This window comes from Ceratotherium simum, chromosome 7 (assembly GCF_057802395.1).
Source record: "Ceratotherium simum simum isolate JZ-2026a chromosome 7, ASM5780239v1, whole genome shotgun sequence".
Taxonomy (NCBI): Eukaryota; Metazoa; Chordata; class Mammalia; order Perissodactyla; family Rhinocerotidae; genus Ceratotherium; species Ceratotherium simum.
Window position 1 is genome coordinate 23,009,977 of NC_141906.1, and position 20,143 is coordinate 23,030,119.

General features: G+C 39.4%; 1 protein-coding gene, 1 long non-coding RNA gene and 1 pseudogene across 3 annotated transcripts in view; all 3 read left to right on the forward strand.

Moving 5' to 3' along the window:
• The window catches only part of LOC147916579 (uncharacterized), a 37,658-nt gene that overhangs the window by 7,458 nt on the left and 10,057 nt on the right, over positions 1-20,143 (forward strand). The gene's annotated exons all lie outside the window — the stretch shown is intronic.
• LOC147916580 (olfactory receptor 2AG1-like) lies at positions 745-1,825 on the forward strand. The gene has a single exon (XM_087433994.1). The coding sequence runs from the start codon at positions 745-747 to the stop codon at positions 1,687-1,689; it is 945 nt and encodes a 314-aa protein (XP_087290120.1). The 3' UTR covers positions 1,690-1,825.
• LOC101399796 (olfactory receptor 2D3-like) lies at positions 18,455-19,788 on the forward strand (annotated as a pseudogene).

A 20,143-nucleotide genomic window follows, 5' to 3' on the forward strand; every position in this document is an offset into this window, starting at 1 on the left:
GTGATGGTTCTTTGTCTCTCTCAAAATTTTCTTCTATGTGAAGGGAACGTTGATGTAAGATACCTCGTCTCTACTCTATCCTTATTTCTTCCCAAGGGAGGAGGAGGAATATAATCAAATTGCAGAATAAGCAGGAATAAATTTCTCACTTTTTTTGGAAGATACAGTGGACAGTACTTGGCCTGTCCTCTTCCCCTGTCCCACTAGCCCTTCTTTGTGGGAAGTACTGACTTGGTCCTTCATTGCCTGTGACTGCAAAGATAATTATGTCCATTTTGGGGTTGGAACTTTCTTTCTCAATTGGTTCAAAACCTGGGTGGGAGAAAGGGGGATGTATATTAGACTTCCTCAATGACCCTTCATCTCCCAAAAAGAAGAGAAGAGAAAGAGCCTAGATAGCACGTACTCAGATTTTCCCTTTAATCTTTTCCATTAAGTTGCTCCTCATTTCTCAGAAGTAAGTGGGATGATGAGGCAGAGACAAGTCCAGACTTGTTGCACAAATGGGACTCCTTTAGCACTGAAGGAAACATCAGAAGTGGGGAAGAAATGTGCTCTTTTAACAATATGTGATGAGTACATATTTGGTGAGTTAATTCATGAATGAAAGAGTATAATATGATAAGAGAAACTGAGCAACTAATTCCTGCTGGCCAAGGACTGTAATGTTGTAAAGCCAGTGACCACATCAGAACCACTTTACCTAGATTTTGTATAATTTCAGATAACTAAAGAAACCACAGAATGGAGCTCTGGAACTCCACCTTGGGAAGTGACTTCATCTTGGTGGGGATTCTGAATGACAGTGGGTCTCCTGAGCTGCTCTGTGCCACCATTGCAGTCCTGTACATGTTGGCCCTGACCAGCAATGGCCTGCTGCTCCTGGTCATCACAATGCATGCCCAGCTCCACGTGCCCGTGTACCTCCTGCTCAGGCTGCTTTCTCTTATGGACTTGATGTTTGCATCTGTAGTTATTCCCAAAACACTTGTGGATTATCTGCACAGGGAGAAGACCATCTCCTTTGGGGGCTGGGCTTTGCAGATGTTAGCAGTCCTCACCTTGGGAGGTGCAGAGGATCTCCTACTGGCATTCATGGCCTATGACAGGTATGTGGCCATTTGTCATCCTCTGAATTACATGGTCCTCCTGTGGCCAAGGATCCGCTGGCCCATGTTGGCCACATCTTGGATCCTGGCAGTCCTGAATGCTGTGATACACACTTCATATACCATGCACTTTCCTTTCTGCATGTCCCAGGAAATCAGACACATACTCTGTGAGATACCACCCTTGCTGAAGCTGGTCTGTGTAGATACCTCCAGATATGAGCTGATGGTGTATGTGATGGGTGTGACCTTCCTCATGCCTACCTTTGTTGCTATCCTTGCCTCCTATACATTTGTCCTAGTTGCTGTCCTCCACACGTCCCCAGGAAAGGGAAGGCAGAAAGCTCTCGTCACGTGCTCTTCACACCTGACTGTGGTAGGAATGTACTATGGAGCTGCCATGTTTATTTATGTCCAGCCCAGTTCCTACCATAGACCCCAACAGGACAACATCCTCTCTGTATTTTATACTATCATTACTCCAGTACTGAACCCTATTATCTATAGTCTGAGAAACAAGGAGGTAATGGAGGCCTTCGGGAGAGTACTGGGGAGATTAACTTCTGTCCAGAGACTATAGATGCCGATGTCATATGGAAGCCCTATAGCTTCTAGATGGGACCCCGTCTATGCTTTTTGTCTTAAGCTATCTCCTTCCACATTTTGAAAATTCTGAAAATCTACCACACTGGAGATAAGTCCTCATTTGGCCTTAGAGACACAATTTTGTCTGCATCAGCTCTATGTTTCCATAGCTAAGGATGCATTCATTTCTCTGATCAACATGCCAGGATCTGGCTGAAATTCTCTTTCTGTTCTGACAGAGATGATCTTATTTTTCACTTCATATTTTTCTTTTCTCCCCCTACAACAATCCTACACCCAATCACACAAGGAGTTTTCCAGAATTTTTTTTTGATAGGTCTACTTAAAGTAGGCAATAAAAACTAAAGAGAAAAATGAAGATATTGAATAAAGACACAAACGTTAGCCTTACTACTAGTTGCTAGTGACAAAATCACTCAATCCTTATCTCCTTATTAGTGTGAATTTGTAGTCATATAAAATTAGATGCTTTACTGCAGACAGATCTTCCCAGGTCATATAAGAGTTCCAGACTCTAGAAAAAATTCCCATCAGATACCTATGTTTTGGATTCTAGTGTCAGTCCCTTAAGAAGCCAATGTTACATTAGGACAGCCAAGTGCTTTCTGTTGACACATTATTTACAAATATGCTTCATTACAAAATATCAATGCCTTAAAGCTAGTGTGTGAAAGCAGCCAGAACACTTGTTAATGAGCACCATAATGCAAGTGTTCTCTGCTGGGAACATGCTCCGTTAAACCCTCAGCCCCAATTAATACTGCTGAAAGTGAACAAATGGTCAAAATTAACATCTGAAATGGAAATGGTCTTTCCCATATCTGCATCCTCACCACTTACCCTTCACCCAGTGGTCAGATTTTTCCTTTATGATTCCTTCCCATCTCAAGTCCTTTCACGGTTCCTTGAATTCTCTGTTTAAAATGAGACTCCTCTTTTTGCTCCAAGTCTCCTGCCTGAAAACCTTTAGCTACTCTGTAATGCTTGAAGCTGATTCATAAGGAAAAAGATAAAAAGGTATCTTTCCACCCCCAAAAATGAACTAATATTTCCTTTGGACAAGATTTAAGAAACAAAACACATGAAAGGCAGAAGAGATACTGAAATTAATATTCATGAAGGAAAGTGATATTATGTACTGAATCAGGCAAAAATCCTAAGAGTCATGTATGACTCCTCTCTTTCTCTCACACCTAATATGCAGTCTATCAGCAAATTCTGCGTTGTTGTTTTGTTTTTGCTAAATACATTCCTGATATACCAGTTCTCAACACTCAAATATTCCACTCTGGTCCAAATCACCATTATCTCTGCTCTGAACATTCACTATACCAGATTACTAACTGATGTCGCCAATACCATTCTCTACACAGGAGCCAGATAATATTCCCTTTTTTTTAATGCATAATGTATCCACAAACTATAGATAGATAGATAGATAGATAGATAGATAGATAGATAGATAGACAGACAGACAGATAGATAGATAGATATAAAACACATTCTTATGTATCGACCACCTAGCATTATCAATACCATTAAGGCCCCCTGTCTAATCTCATCTCCTCATCTCTCACCAAAAATCCCAGTTTCTGAAGGCAACAACATAGTACTCAGTTGTTTTATCTGACCACACACACATCACAATCTGGATGCATAGCTAGATTTATTTCATTTTTCTTTCAGTTTTTAGGGATTGCTTTTAAAATTTTATTTTCATTTTATAATTCTGTAAAATATTTACCTGATTAAAAAATCAACCTACGAAACAGTGTCTAGTCAGAGAAGTCTAGCTGATATCTCTGTCCTTTCCAACCTATTCAGGTCCTCCACTCTCTATACATAGCTGTATATATACACTGTTTGTATAACTATTCTTTGAAACTTATTGCAATTGTGTTTGTAACAATATCTGTGAATGTTCCATGTACATTTGAAGGAAGACATGATTTTTATTATGATAGTTTACAGTTTGATATACATTTGTGTTATCTACCTTATTGGTTATACTTTTAGACGCTTTAGTCTTGCTATTTTTGCCCATTTGATCCGTCTTGAATAGGGAAAGGTATATTAAAATCTTATCATTTTATGTATTTCTGTCTATCCCTGATTGCATCTCCTGTAGAGTCTGCTTTGTGAAAGTTATTATTGGAGATATAAATATTAATAACTGTTACTTTTAGCCTTTAGAATTATAAGGATGTAAGCAGGGCAAATATTATCCTCATGTCACAGATAAAATGACTGATTCTCAGAAAGGTTTGGTAGCTTATCCAAATTCACACAGCTATTAAATGTTCTCTCTAATCAGAGGTGGTCTCTCCTTTGCTTCTGCTGAAGAACTTTTATTCAATGCTAACTGAGCATATATTCCTCTGCCGATTTCCTGCTGTCTTGAATGGAGAAATAATCAGTGGGCACTATTGCTCAATTACTCTTTCATATCATTGTAAGAATTTCTTGTTGCTGCTTGTACAAAAGTAAAAGCACAGTAAAATAATTAGGAACCAAAAAAGTACTTAAATGTAACCGTAAAATTGTGATCATATTGTTGAATATCAATAGCTAATAGGAGAAACATATCCAAAGAAGAAATAAATATATCGATAAGTAAATAAGCCAGATATGTGTGCCTCTGAGTGTGTGTATGTGTGTATTCCAAGATTTACACAGCAGGAGCTTTTGCTCCCAGTTGAAATATAAATAATTTCTATGAAAAATACATAAATCCTGATTGAAAGTCCCTGGACTTGGATTGTTTTCACAGCAACTGCTGTCAGAAGAGCTTCCTTCACCCATTTGCCTTAAGGATAAGATTTTACAGTAGATAATTTTCTACTCCAACAATTATAAAATTGAAATCGATTAAATATGTTCACAGATAGGTGTTTGGTCCCATTCTCATTTGGTGATTCTCAGGGACACTCCAGGTGAGGAGAGAGAGGAAGAGAAGAAGTAGTGAATTCTGGAGGACCTATCATTAGGGGGACGTTACAAGAGCAGCTTGAGAAAGCACCTTTATCTTTCACATGTACACTCTTCCTTCTTAGGACTTGGCGATTTTCTGCTTTCAATTGCCATCTTAAATTCATAATGAGCAAAAATGTAGACTCAAAATTAGTCTTTTCAACAAGGCCTCATCATTTCATGGGGTGGATAGAAGGAGTGGGAATGTATGGCACAATTCTGCTTGATCAGTCCCATCTGAGTAGCGGCTTTGAATTTTTACTCTACTCTGTCACAGTAGTAACTTTACGACATACCTTCATTTCACCATGGTGAAATTTTCTCTCTAATCAGAACCACTGAATGTGGAGAAAGTAATGGAGATCTTGAATCCATTACCACTACTTTATTGCAACTGGACTACTCCAAACTACTATTCTTTGTGTCAAGAGACCCCCTTATTAAAGAATGAGATTTCATTTTCCTACCTGGTACTACACCTTGACTGATATGTCCTTTGATGACTCACTGATTGCTGGAGGGCTAAATTGCATTCAGCCACTGCTAAGAAGGACACTTCCATAGGCTCTCCCATCTCCTCCCAATCAATTTCAATCTGGATTTATCAGACTTTGAGCTAGGATCACATATGTATTTCATCCATTATTAAGATCTATCCGTATAGGAATAAGTTGTTTGAATAGTAATCCATGGGATTTTAGTCATATTTCTTCCAAACATCAATCATAACTCTATAGAGACATAACTATAGGGTTTTTGACCTAGGCCAGCTTAGTCCTTCTGTAATACCTCAGGAAAAGAAAACAAAACATAAAATTTTTTTTAGAAGGTTCTAGGGAGGCGGAGTCAAGATGGCGGCGTAAGCAGACTCGGAACTCACCTCCTCCCGTGGACACAGCCAATTTACAACTACTCATGGAAAAATTACCCCTGAGACAGAACTGAAAACTGGATAAGAGGAACTCCTGCAACAACGGACAATCCTAACTGAGGTGGAAGAGGCAGAGACACACTTCTGGAGAGGAAAAACGCCGCCTTCACAAGCCGCCAGCTTCACGGCCTCCGGGAGCAGCGCACAGGTACGCAGCCCTCCCTGGAGGCGCAGGGCACTGAGCCGGGGAGCGCCCCCGCTGTGGGCATTTTGTGGACCCAGCAAAATCGAGACCAGCGGCATAACATCGGACTTTGCCTGCTGCTAAAGCATTGGGGAGTACCCCCAGAAAAGCTGGCTCACAAAGAAACTAAAACTGGCTCTTAAAGGGCCCACGCACAAAGTCACCCATTTCAGAAAGCATCCTAAAATCACCAGAAAGAAAGGTGCACAGTGCTTTGGTGACAAGAGACTCACCTAATAGGACCTGAGTGCATCTCGGTGAGGGCTGAGACCTCTCCAGGGACTGGGACATTGGCGGCGGCCATTGTTGTGGCCTGGTGTGAGCATGCTGACACAGATGCCATTGGAGTTCTCCCTGAGGCCTGCTAGCCCAGGGTCTGCCCCACCCGCTAGAGCACCGATTTAATCCAGCTCAGCCAGGGCAGGCAGCCCATCCTAGAGACTGGCCCCACCCAACAACAAGCCCTCAGGCAACTTGTGGGCCTGCATAGATTGGTGACTGGATTCTCTGCAGCCTGGCAACTGAGCCGACTTTAGTGGGGCAGGGTGTGCACAAGGAGCGGATGGAGAGTGTGGGGCAGTGGCGGAGTGTGTGGGGCTCCCGCCGTGGAGAGACTGGTTCCGCTTGGGGAGGTCAGGGCGCTCACACGGGGCAGGACTGTGTTGACTGTGTGTGGACCTGTGGGCGGCAGGGCTTGTCAGCTGCAGAAGACTTGAGCTTCTCAAAGACCCACATAGGAGGTTTGCCCCACCTTCCAAAGCCTGAAATAATTGGGTGCTCCTGTGCCTGAGGCCAGCCCCACCCAGCTGCAATCCTCAGAGAGCTGACAAGAGACCTAATAGGCTAGAGGCTTACAGCAATTGTAAGGCCCTGAGTCTAACAACCTGCCATGCTGGGGGCCTACTCACTTAAAAGAAATACTGCAACACAAATGTGGTATTAGAACTTGCAGCCAACTGTGCTGGGGCTCCCCACACCTGATAAAGAGACTGAAGGACCCACAACAACTACAAGAAGCAGAGCATTACAACAGCTGGCCAGGAGCATAACTCGGCCTCCCCTGGTGCCTACAGGGAGAGCAAACAGGCCACAACAGAAGGACACACGTAGCCCACATAGGGGTCACCCCTGGAACATTGAGAACTGAGGGAAGCACACTGGAAGCCTCCGAAGGCATCACTTACATAAGATCACCTATCCAAGAGCAGGAGACATAGCTGACCTACCTAATACGTAGACACAAGCACAGGGAAAGAGGCAAAATGAGGAGGCAAAAGAATACATTCCAAGTAAGGGAACAGGACAAAACCCCAGAAAAGAAACTAAGTGAAACAGAAATGAGCAACCTACCCGACAGAGAGTTCAAACTAAGAGTGTTAAGGATGCTCACTGATCTGGGGAGAAGAATAGATGAACTCAGTGAGAATGTCAACAAAGAAATGGAAGATATAAAAAAGAACCAATCAGAAATGAAGAATACAATACTGGAAATGAAAAACTCATTAGAGTGACTCAAAAGCAAAGTAGAGGATACAGAAGAACGGATCTGTGAGCTGGACGAAAGACTAGAAGAAATTACCCAAGGTGAACAGCTAAAAGACAAAAGAATTAAAAAGAGTGAGGACAGTCTAAGGGACCTCTGGGACAACATCAAGCGCACTAACATCCGTGTTATAGGTGTCCCGGAGGGAGAAGAGCGAGACAAGGGGGCAGAGAATCTATTTCAAGAAATAATAGATGAAAACTTCCCTAACCTAAGGAAAGAAACAGACATCCAGGTACAGGAAGCACAGAGAGCCCCAAACAAGATAAACCCAAAGAGGCCCACACCAAGACACATCATAATCAAAATGTCCAGAATTAAAGATAAAGAGAGAATCCTAAAAGCCGCAAGAGAATGTCAAGTTACATACAAAGGAAACCCCATAAGGCTATCAGCTGACTTCTCAGCAGAAACCTTACAGGCTAGAAGAGAATGGCACGATATATTTAAAGTGCTAAAACGAAAAAACGTACAGCCAAGAATACTGTACCCAGCAAGGTTATCATTCAAAATGGAAGGAGAGATCAAAATGTTCCCAGATAAGCAAAAATTAAAGGAGTTTGTCACCAAGAAACCAGTGCTACAAGAAATGTTAAAGGGACTGATTTAAGGGGAAAAGAGAAGACCACAAATAGGAAAAATTATCTAGTTCCATGGTTAGAACTTAATGGATACAAATGCACAAAAAAAGGGTTAGATATGATATCAAAAACGTAAAAGGAGGGAGGAGGGGAGTTAAATAGTACAGCTTTCAGACAGAGGTCAAACTAAAGTGACCATCAATTCTGTATAGAAGAAGAAAGGAACAGAGAAGGACTACTAAAACACTGAGAAAAAAAAAAAGTTAAAAAATGGCAGTAAGTACATACTTATCAATAGCTACTTTAAACATCAATGGACTAAATGCTCCAATTAAAAGGCATAGAGTGGCTGACTGGATAAAAAAACAAGACCCATATATATGCTGCATACAAGAGATACACTTCAGACCTAAAGACACTCACAAACTGAAAGTGAAGGGATGGAAAAAGATACTCCACGCAAATGGCAATGAAAAGAAAGCTGGGGTAGCAGTACTCATATCAGACAAAATAGACTTTAAAACAAAAACTGTAAAAAGAGACAAAGAAGGGCATTACATAATGATCAGGGGAACAATCCAACAAGAGGATATAACACTTGTAAATATCTATGCACCCAATGTAGGTGCACCTAAATATACAAAGCAATTATTAACAGACATAAAAACAGAAATAGACAGTAACACAATAATAGTAGGGGACTTTAACACTCCACTTACACCAACGGATAGGTCATCCAAACTGAAAATCAATAAGGAAACATTGGCCTTAAACGACACACTAGAACAGATGGACCTAGTAGATATATACAGAGCATTCCATCCAAAAACCGAAGAATACATGTTCTTTTCAAATGCACATGGAACATTCTCCAGGATTGATCACATATTAGGCCACAAAACAAGTCTCCAGAAATTTAAGAAGATTGAAATAATACCAACCATCTTTTCTGACCAGAACGGTATGAAACTAGAAATCAACTATAGGAAGAAAATCAGAAAAGCCACAAATACGTGGAGATTAAACAAAATGCTACTGAGCAACGACTGGGTTAACGAAGAAATCAAAGAAGGAATCAAAAAATACGTGGAGACAAATGAAAATGAAAATACGACATGCCAGAATTTATGGGATACAGCAAAAGCGGTTCTAAGAGGGAAGTTTATAGCAATACAGGCCTATCTCAACAAACAAGAAAAATCTCAAATAAGCAATCTAACAATGCACCTAAAGGAACTGGAAAAAGTAGAACACACCAAGCCCCAAATCAGTAGAAGAAGGGAAATAATAAAAATCAGAGCAGAAATAAATGAAATAGAGACCAAAAAAACAATAGAAAAAATTAATAAAACCAAGAGCTGGTTCTTTGAAAAGATAAACAAAATTGACAAACCTTTAGCTAGACTCACCAAGAAAAAAAGAGAGAAGGCACAAATAAGTAAAATCAGAAATGAAAGAGGAGAGGTTACAACAGACACCTCGGATACAAAAGATTATAAGAGAATACTATGAAAAGCTATATGCCAACCAATTTGACAATCTGGAAGAAATGGATAAATTCTTAGAATCATACAACCTTCCAAAACTGGATCAAGAAGAAGTAGAGAATTTGAATAGACCAATCACCAGTAAGGAGATCGAAACAGTAATCAAAAACCTCCCCAAAAATAAAAGTCCAGGACCAGACGACTTCCCTGGTGAATTCTACCAAACATTCAAAGAAGACTTAATACCTATACTTCTCAAACTCTTCCAAGAAATTGAGGAGGGGGGAAGGTCCCTAACTCATTCTACGAAGCTGACATTACCCTGATACCAAAACCAGACAAGGACAACACAAAAAAAAGAAAATTACAGGCCAATATCACTGATGAACATCGATGCAAAAATCCTCAACAAAATACTAGCAAATCGCATACAACAATACATTAAAAAGATTATACACCATGATCAAGTGGGATTTATTCCAGGGATGCAGGGATGGTTTAACATTCGCAAATCAATCAATGTGATATACCACATTAATAAAATGAAGAATAAAAATCACATGATCGTCTCAATAGATGCAGAGAAAGCATTTGACAAGATACAGCATCCATTTATGATAAAAACTCTGAATAAAATGGGTATAGAAGGAAAGTACCTCAACATAATAAAGACCATATATGAGAAACCCACAGCTAATATCATCCTCAATGGTGAAAAACTGAAAACTATCCCTCTAAGAACAGGAACCAGACAAGGATGCCCACTGTCACCACTCCTATTTAACATAGTACTGGAAGTCCTAGCCAGAGCCATCAGGCAAGAGAAAGAAATAAAAGGGATCCAAATTGGAAAGGAAGAAGTGAAACTGTCACTACTTGCAGAAGACATGATTTTATATATAGAAAACCCTAAAGAATCCACCAGAAAACTTTTAGAAGTAATAAACGAATATGGTCAAGTTGCAGGATACAAAATCAACATACAAAAATCAGTTGCATTTCTGTACACTAACAACGAAGTAGCGGAAAGAGAAATTAAGAATACCATCCCATTTACAATTGCAACAAAAAGAATAAAATACATAGGAATAAACTTAACCAAAGAGGTGAAAGATCTGTACAAAGAAAACTATAAAACATTTCTGAAAGAAATCGAAGAAGACACAAAGAAATGGAAAGCTATTCTGTGCCCTTGGATTGGAAGAATTAACATAGTTAAGATGTCCATACTTCCTAAAGCCATCTATAGATTCAATGCAATCCCTATCAAAGTTCCAACAACATTTTTCACAGAAATAGAACAAAGAACCCTAAAATTTATATGGAACAACAAAAGACCCCGAATAGCTAAAGGAATCCTGAGAAAAAAGAACAAAGCTGGAGGTATCACATTCCCTGATTTCAAAATATATTACAAAGCTATAGTAACCAAAACAGCATGGTACTGGCACAAAAACAGACACACAGATCAATGGAATAGAATCGAAAGCCCAGAAATAAATCCACACATCTATGGACAGCTAATCTTTGACAAAGGAGCCAAGAACATACAATGGGGAAAAGAAAGTCTCTTCAACAAATGGTGTTGGGAAAACTGGATAGCCATATGCAAAAAAGTGAAAGTAGACCCTTACCTTACACCATACACAAAAATTAACTCCAAATGGATTAAAGACTTGAATGTAATACCTGAAATTGTGAAACTTCTAGAAGAAAACATAGGCAGTACACTCTTTGACATCTGTCTTAGCAACATCTTTTCAAACACCATGTCTGACCGGGCAAGAGAAACAATAGAAAAAATAAACAAATGGGACTACATCAAACTAAAAAGCTTCTGCACAGCAAAGGAAACCATCAACAAAACAAAAAAACCTAACGATTGGGAGAAGATATTTGCAAACCATACATCTGATAAGGGCTTAATCTCCAAAATATATAAAGAACTCATGCATCTCAACAACAAAAAAGCTAACAACCCAATTAAAAAATGGGCAAAAGACCTGAACAGACATTTCTCCAAAGAAGATATACAGATGGCCAACAGACACATGAAAAGATGTTCAAAATCACTAACTATCAGGGAAATGCAAATCAAAACTACAATGAGATATCACCTCACGCCCGTCAGAATGGCTATAATTAACAAGACAGGAAACAATATGTGTTGGAGAGGATGTGGAGAGAAGGGAACTCTCATACACTGCTGGTGGGAGTACAAACTGATGCAGCCACTATGGAAAACGGTATGGAGATTCCTCAAAAAATCAAGGATAGAACTACCATATGATCCAGCTATTCCACTGTTGGGTATTTATCCAAAGAACTTGAAAACACCAATTTGCAAAGGTACATGCACCCCTGTGTTCATTGCAGCGTTATTCACAATAGCCAAGACTTGGAAGCAACCTAAGTGCCCATCAAGGGACGAATGGATAAAGAAGATGTGGTATATATACACAATGGAATACTACTCAGCCATAAGAAACGATGAAATCCAGCCATTTGTGACAACATGGATGGACATTGAGGGTATAATGCAAAGTGAAATAAGTCAGAGGGAGAAGGTCAAATACCGTATGATTTCCTTCATTAAGTAGGGACATAAACAAACACATAGGGACAGAGATTGGATTGGTGGTTACCAGAGGGGAAGGGGGGAGGGAGGAGGGTGAAAGGGATAATTCAGTACATGTGTGTGGTGATGGGTTGTAATTAGTATTTTGGTGGTGAACATGATGTAATCTATGCAGAAATAGAAGTACAATGATGTACACCTGAAGTTTTTACAATGTTATAAACCAATGTTACTGCAATAAACAAAAAATTAAAAAAATAAATAAATAAAAACAATAAAAGTTTCTAAGTTAATCAAAGTTACATGGATTTTTTTTTAGCCCCTGAATCTTAGTATGGATGTAGATCTAATGATGTACTTGAATGTCCTCTGTGCTTAAGAAATTGGGTAATTTCCTCAAATAATTAGTGTAGTTTAACTAGGCCAGATATGTAAATGTTCATCCTACTCTGTAGGAAAATATAGGTTTATCTACATTCACAGAAACTCAATCAAAAAACAAAGTAGAACCTGATAGACTTGGCCATATCAAATCCCGGGTCCCACCTCCCAAATGGTCATAAACACAGGAGGGAACAACACCATTTACTAAGGCATAGCAATAATCCTTTTGCAAATTCATAAAGTCAGGACCATCTAAACTAAGAGAGTCAGAAGAAATAAAGAGGAAATGATGGATTTCAGAATTATTTAAAGGTTAGATATGACACAACTTGCTAACTGATTTGTTTCAGGTTAAGGGAGAGAATCTAATGGTATCATGATTATTCTATTCATGATATATATGAATTATGAGCAGGGGACTAGCAATGTCCAAACCATATACACTGTACTGAATGAGGGACAATGAGTAGCCCCCTTCTTCTCTGCCTTCTGCACCAGTAATGCATGAGGAGATATGGTTGAAGAGGCTTTTCCCATAGGTTCCCTAATCTATCACATACACCTTTTTTTGTTTCCCTATTGGATTTAGAAGACAACTGTGGGTGAAACAGAAGTATGTTTCTTCCTTTTGGGGAATAAGAAGAGGGTATCTGGTGACTTCTGCTTCCACTTTTATGAGGCCACAGATACATGAGCTATCTTTGTTCTTTTATGTAGCCTGGGGCCAGTCAGATGAGCAGTGTTGGGGAGGGTAGAATATTTTCATGTTTCTCTATGTATTTCTTCTTCTGCCTATATAGAAGAGGAAAACTCTTCTACTCCATTTTTTAGTATTCCCAGCACATTTTCTAGCTTCTGTACAAGAAAAGAAACATAGTAATATTGTAGATAATAATAAAGGACATGAATTTGGCATATATTTACTGGTAAACAGGGTAACTGTGTCCCAGGAAGGCCAAATCTAAGTCCATGTCCTTTTTCTCACTATTGAACATGAATGGGAAGGTAAAAAGGTATTGAACCTTCTGGAAAGGCAGGGCATTCCTTTTCTTCATTTCCTATGTTCATGTGGCAAGTACACAGCTCTTGGCCCACAGGGCTGGATTGTACATCTTGGTCCCCGTAGTTGCTGGGTAGTAGACTCAAGGGCTCTATAGATAGTCAGGCATGTCCCTATCTCTATGCAGACATCCTCTTGCATGCTTGTCCCAAGGTTTGAGATAACCCACATTGGCCTTAAAACAAATGCATGAATCCTATGCTTGCTGGAGAAGTCAACAGTGAAGGGTGACCTGAGAGGTAATGAATATCTGTCCTACCATTGAGAAAGTGGCATTGGAGTTTTCCTTCAGCTGTTCTTGTTTGGGTTATGTCTGAATTGAGACAAATGGGATTCTGTTAACTCTGGATATATGACAAAACTTCCAAAGGGGACAACTTAACTGATTATTCACAGCAGAAAGAAAAACTTTTCTTTATTCAACAACAACAACGTAAAGAAACAAACAACTCTATTCCACTAAATCTATTTTTACTCATCTTTTAAAATCTCTGAACATGGTCAATTTTGATCACTATTCTACTGTCAGGACAAAAAAAAATGCTTTACACTACCTATTTTCTTACAGCATCAGAACACTCACTTTTCCTGCATCAGAACACTAACTTCTCTTGCAGAAACTCACCTGGAGCCAGGGTTACATATTGGGAAGCGGTACAGGATGAGGTAAGAGAGACAGTCCTAGGACTAGTCCAAGGTTAGATTCTTAGCTTAGTTCAACTCGGACCCTAGACTACCTACATCACCTATATGAATTCCACTGTATGTTTCTGTAATATGGGAATAGTAAGAACAGCTAGTCACACTAATTCTCCCCATATCCTTTATTGGAATGAAAGTCATAAGCATCTACACTGTCTTCCAAACTGGATCTCAATCTTTCTTGATTTTTCTTCTTTCTCATCCATCCCATTAATAGACAGGTTATCAAATCCTATAAATTCTACAGAAAAGTCTAATAATGGTGAAGAGTCAAGTAATTAGGAATTAACTTTTGAATCCAATTAAATGGAAAATATAAGAAGATAAAATTTTCTTTACAATACACTGACAGATTGAAAACGTATTCATGGCAAACTGATTTGAATAAAGAAAAAAGCAACAACAATGTAGTAGAGTGAATTTGAAAGGGTAAATTAGTCCCATTCCTCTGGATAGTTTTAAGGATATATGAAATCTTACCTAGACATTTTACATTGGAATAAATAGCAATTTGATATAAAATCCAGAAAAGAGAAAAATGTAATAAAAAATTTAATTTTTTATCAAATTAATGGAAGGAATGGAGTTTAGATTCAATACAAATTTCACATTAGGAAATATGGAAAAAGTTGATTGATAAAAATTTTAAATTACTGTATAATTACATAATTATATTAGTGCCACCATTTAAAGAAAAACTGGAGGGAGAGAATTTAGTAACCCATATAATAAAAGATTACCGTGTTTTTCACATAAAAAGAAATAAACATTGATGAGAAAATACAACATTGAGCAATTTCAACCTAGCATCCCTCAGAAAAATATAGATCTGTCCTTGTATTTGGCATATGGTTCAAACACCTGACTTTTACAGAAGTTTTCTCTACCTTGTATTTTTTAAGACCGGCTAACACTATTTAACAGTGGCCACTACATCCTCAAATGAACAATAACTGTAAATCCATTTTAATGGAGAAATACTGAAGAAGGGTGCAAATTTCCACTTTTCTCAGGATTTAAAGTAAAAGATGCACAGCTATCTGCCTGGATACACTTTACACTCGTGAGTCCGTTCCGAAGAAAAGAGAAAGCACGGTATGGATGAATTCTTGGAACTTTCTCAAGCCCAGAGCCTATGGAATTTTTTCTTTGTTTAGGGAAAGATTTTTAATTAGAGGAGATTCACAGAATTCAATCTATGCTTAGAGAAAAATTACAAAACGTCCCAAGGTATCTCATTTTTAGTGGCGATAATAGAGTGAGCTGTGCCCAAGGAGAACCTAAGGGAATGTCTTGTTTACATAATCTCTCAGAGCCGCATCTTTCAAGAATCCTCTCAGAAAACGATTCAGCCAGTGTTGGTGCTCAAAAAATGTGTTTACGTCATTCAAGGATACAGTCAGAGTTTGGAACGGAAGCCACTGAAAAGTCCAGTTCATGCCCAGCTGTCAGGAGAGAGGACTGAGAATCACTAGGATCCAATACCCACCTCCGGATCTGCAGCTTGCATCTCTGGATCTCATTCTGCTAAACTCACTGTGAGGTCCCCTCACCTGTAGTTCCCCATCTCTAGGACAAATGCATCCCAGGCTTCCAGGTAAGAATGAGGAAGATGCTGAATGTTCCGAGTGTCTCCAGAACCAGAAATCGTTGAGTCTATCCTGGGAGAGGGGCCCTTCTTATTTTTACAACCCGTAGTCTGTTTGGGAGAGGAGATTTTTCCTTTTCTCTCCTCTCTAAATTCCTCAGTCTTAGAAATCTTGCTATTAGGCTCTTCTTGAGGGGGTCAGTTTGTGTGCTGAGAGGCCCAAGAAACCCAAAGATCTATTGTCTCACAAAAAACCTACCCCTTTTCAACAATCAGAATCTTCCTGTTCTCTGACCTTTCATACCTGTTAGAAAAGGTATTCCCTTCCTCTTTCACTTCTCCCACACTCTTTCTTGGTGATACCCACTGGACTCACAGCGAAATACCCAGGATGCAAGACAGAGCTTCTTGCAACTTACCACTCATTGTCTGGGAGGTGGGAAGGAGCCAGAGCTCAGTGAGTGCTAATGTTGGGTGTGAGGGCACTCCCTGCCTCAGTACCCTGGTTTTCAGGTTGGTAGCACATTGCATATACTCTCCCTGGGACTAAGGGTGAGAAAGAGAACAGGATTGCATTTTGAAGGTCTGTTCCTACTTCCACTCGAAGAACGACCACGACTGGTGTCCTCTCACCTGCACCAGTAGTGCAAGTGATCATACCTTGTGCTTCTCCTTCTGATTGGTGACAGGATCTCCTCATTCCAAGGATATCATGAAGCTGGACCAGCATCAGCTGTGCCTTCCAAATTTTGTACTGTGCTTTAGATAAAATGACTAGTACTTGGGAGTATTTGAGTGTGTATGTGTGTCAGTGCCTGTGTATGTGAATGGAGTATGCTTATTCCTGGATGCATCCAGTTACTCATTCATTAACTCTGTCAGTCAGTGAACATTTCTTGTAAATTTCCTATATGCTGAGTGATGCAGACATATGGAATGAGTTAGGATTACTACTCTGCAGAAATGTAGAACCATGTCAGGGAGACAGGCTTGTAAACAAATGATCATGAATAAATTACTAAGAACCTTAAAAAGCTTATTCTTATATACATATATGTCAAAACTCATCAAATTGTACACATGACATATGCACGGTTCATTACATGTAAGTTTACCATGATAAAGCAGTGAAAAAAATGCACTTATCAAAAATTATTGGAAAATGAGTTCAGTAGTGCATTATTTTATTGATGTCCTTAGGAACATTTTACTTATATCAGTATTCTTTTTCAAGATATTGATAATGACCGTTAATAATGAACACACAGTTTACACTGTAACGCAGTACACACAATACACACACACACACACACAACACATACAAAAATAAAATTGAAACAAATGTTTTCTGACTATACTTATACAAGAGATAGTATTTTGTTTTATATTTCAGGTTTAATAAGTACTAGTGGCAACCCACTAAATCTGTTTGATTATTCACTAATGTGTTATAAATCACACTTTCTTCTTTTTTTTTTTTTAAATGCGGAGTTTGCATGAGATCAGGCTTCTGTGTTTTATAACTTTATTTATTTTTTCCCCCAAAGCCACAGTACATAGTTGTATGTAATAGCTGCATTTCCTTCTAGTTGCTATATATGGGTCGCGGCCTCAGCATGGCCGGAGAGGCAGTGTGTCGGTGCACGCCCACGATCCGAACCAGGTCCGCCAGCAGCGGAGTGTGCGCACTTAACCGCTAAGCCAGGGGCCGGCCCTACACTTTCAGAATCACTGACTTAAGGAAGATTTATTTTGGCTATTGAGGTTGCAGACTTCATCAGTGATCCTATTGTATCTTCTCCTTACACTGTATCTAAAGGAAATATGTTTTTCTTTCGATTTTGCCAATCCCTCAAAGTATTCCCTGACTCTGCCTTCCTGGTCCTTCAAGGCTAATGAACCCTACTGTAGGTTCAGGTTGGACCCATTTCATTTCCATCTGGATGAAAATTCATGAATAGAAATTTCACTGTCACCCACTGACCGTGAAATCAAGTCATACTTGGTGGCTCACGAGCCAGTGGTCCAACCACAACTGATCTGATCACATTTTTCCTATACTGCCAGCTGGATCTAGGGTCTGATGTATGAAAACAAATCCTTATATGTTTGCAGTCTTTGACTTCCCTGTATCTCAAGATGGCTCTGCTAGGGGGGCTGACTTTCAGCTCTGACATCTCCTTTCTAACAGGCAGTTCTAGGACTAGTACTTCAATCCTTCCCAGGGATATCAGACTCCAACCTTGTGTCCCAGCAGTTTGCCCAGGATGTGTTCTCTTCCTTAACTCTTTCTAATCTCCTTCCCCATTAGCTTGGATTCAGCCATGTTATTCCTTGCCTCTTCCTGATGTACAGTAATGCATAGACTTTGAAGAGTGTTTCATGCCTGGCTTCAAAGCATTTGACCATTGCCTGATTTCCTATTGATGCACCTATCCAACTGACTGAATATTCTGATACAAATGGTAGCATGAATGAGCTCAAACACTGTTGTGCCAGATAAGACACTGCAGCTATGCAGACAACTATTGCAGCTGCCTTCAGTCTCCATGAGGGGCCCTCCCTAGTTCCACAGTGTGTGGTGCTGCCTAAATCTGGCCTCGTCTCAACGATCTTGGCTCTGTGATGATGAGGTCCCATCATGACCTACTCTTGAGCACTGCCATCAGGTCTTGCTTCTCTGATCCAGGGAAGAATTTAGGAAAGGACCAGGACTTGGATTATACCATGATCTAAAGTGGTCTTTTAAAATTCCCTTCCTGCTTGGAAGGATGATAAAGGATCCCTTGATAACACAAAGGAAAAGTTAATTATTCGTTCTGCTCCTTGACGAAATGAAAGTGAAAGTCTGCTGACTAAAAAGTAAACCAGAAAAAAGAAAACGCTAGGCTTTCTACTAAAGGCAGAATTCTATATTTTTTCAAATCCATATAACATGTTAGCATCATTTTTCAGACAGCTTCAGTAAGAACATAGGGACGGAAATCTTAGAAAATCAAGTGTCTTAAATGTTTGCAATATATATTTTTTAATCACATATTTGTTCTTCCAGTGAGATCTTCACCTTCAGGATTTGGTGCTTCATTATAGTCAACTTTTGATTGCTCTATTTATGCTAATGTGTAGACAGGAATAAACCTGAATGGGCACAGAAAACCAAACCTATTTGACTGAATTCATCTTGCTTGGGCTTTCTTCAGATCAGTAGACCCAGATCCTGCTGTTTGTGATATTTCTCACCATCTACCTGCTGACTGTATTTGGGAATCTGCTCATCATAGTAGTGCTAATTCATGTTGACTCTCAACTTCATACACCAATGTACTTCTTCTTTAAAAACTTGTCATTTACTGATCTCTGCTTCTCTACAAGCATCGATCCCCAGATGCTACTCCATTTGCTGGTAATGAGAAAGACCATTTCCTTTGCTGGGTGCTCCATTCAGATGATTGTGTTCCTAGTAGCTGGATGTACAGAGAGTTCCCTCCTAGTGGTGATATCCTCTGACCACTATGTGCCTGTCTGTAAGCCCCTTCACTACTCCACCCTCATGGCCCACAGACTTTGTGCTCAGCTGGCCATAGGATCTTGGGCCAGTGGAGAATTTGTGTCTCTAGTAGACACAACATTTACTTTATGTCTCTCATACCACAGAGCATAATTAATCATTATTTTTGCAAACCTCCTGCACTCTTGAAGTTGTCTCTAGAAGAAACCTACAAAGCTGAGATGGCCATCTCTGCAACGGGTGTGGTAATCCTCCTTGGTCCTCTCTCCATCATCCTTTTCTCCTACTGGAATATTATCTCCATTGTGATTCAGATACAGTCAGGGAGAGGAGGCTCAAAGTCTTTTCTACCTGTGGTTCTCATCTCATTGTTGTTGTCTTCTTCTATGGCTCAACAATATTTACCTACATGTGTCCAAATTCCAAAAAAAATGAATGAGGGGGATAAAGTGATTTCCATGTTCTACTCATTTGTAACATCCATGAGGAACCCATTCATTTACAGCCTAAGGAACAAGGATGTGAAGGAGGCCTTTAGAAAAGTATTTGGAAGATAGAACCTCTCAGATGCAGTGATATTTATATCTATATACAGTTGTGGGGATGAGAACATTCCAAAGTGGTTCAACATCTTTAACAGTTTCTCTCTGAATTATTTCTAGACTGATACATCAGTAAGGGTCATACAGGTACCCTTGTACGTCTAGGATATTTTCTAATTTGTCTACTGCATCTTGCTCAAGCTTATTCTCTGTGATTGCAGCTTGCTTGCCTCATAAGAGCTTTTTTCCATTATATTATGTATCGTAATATAAATTAAATTTATATATTATATTATATAAATATTTTACTATATTGAACAGGATCTTCATTTATACTGAGTTATTGGTTTACTAATTCATTTTCACCCAG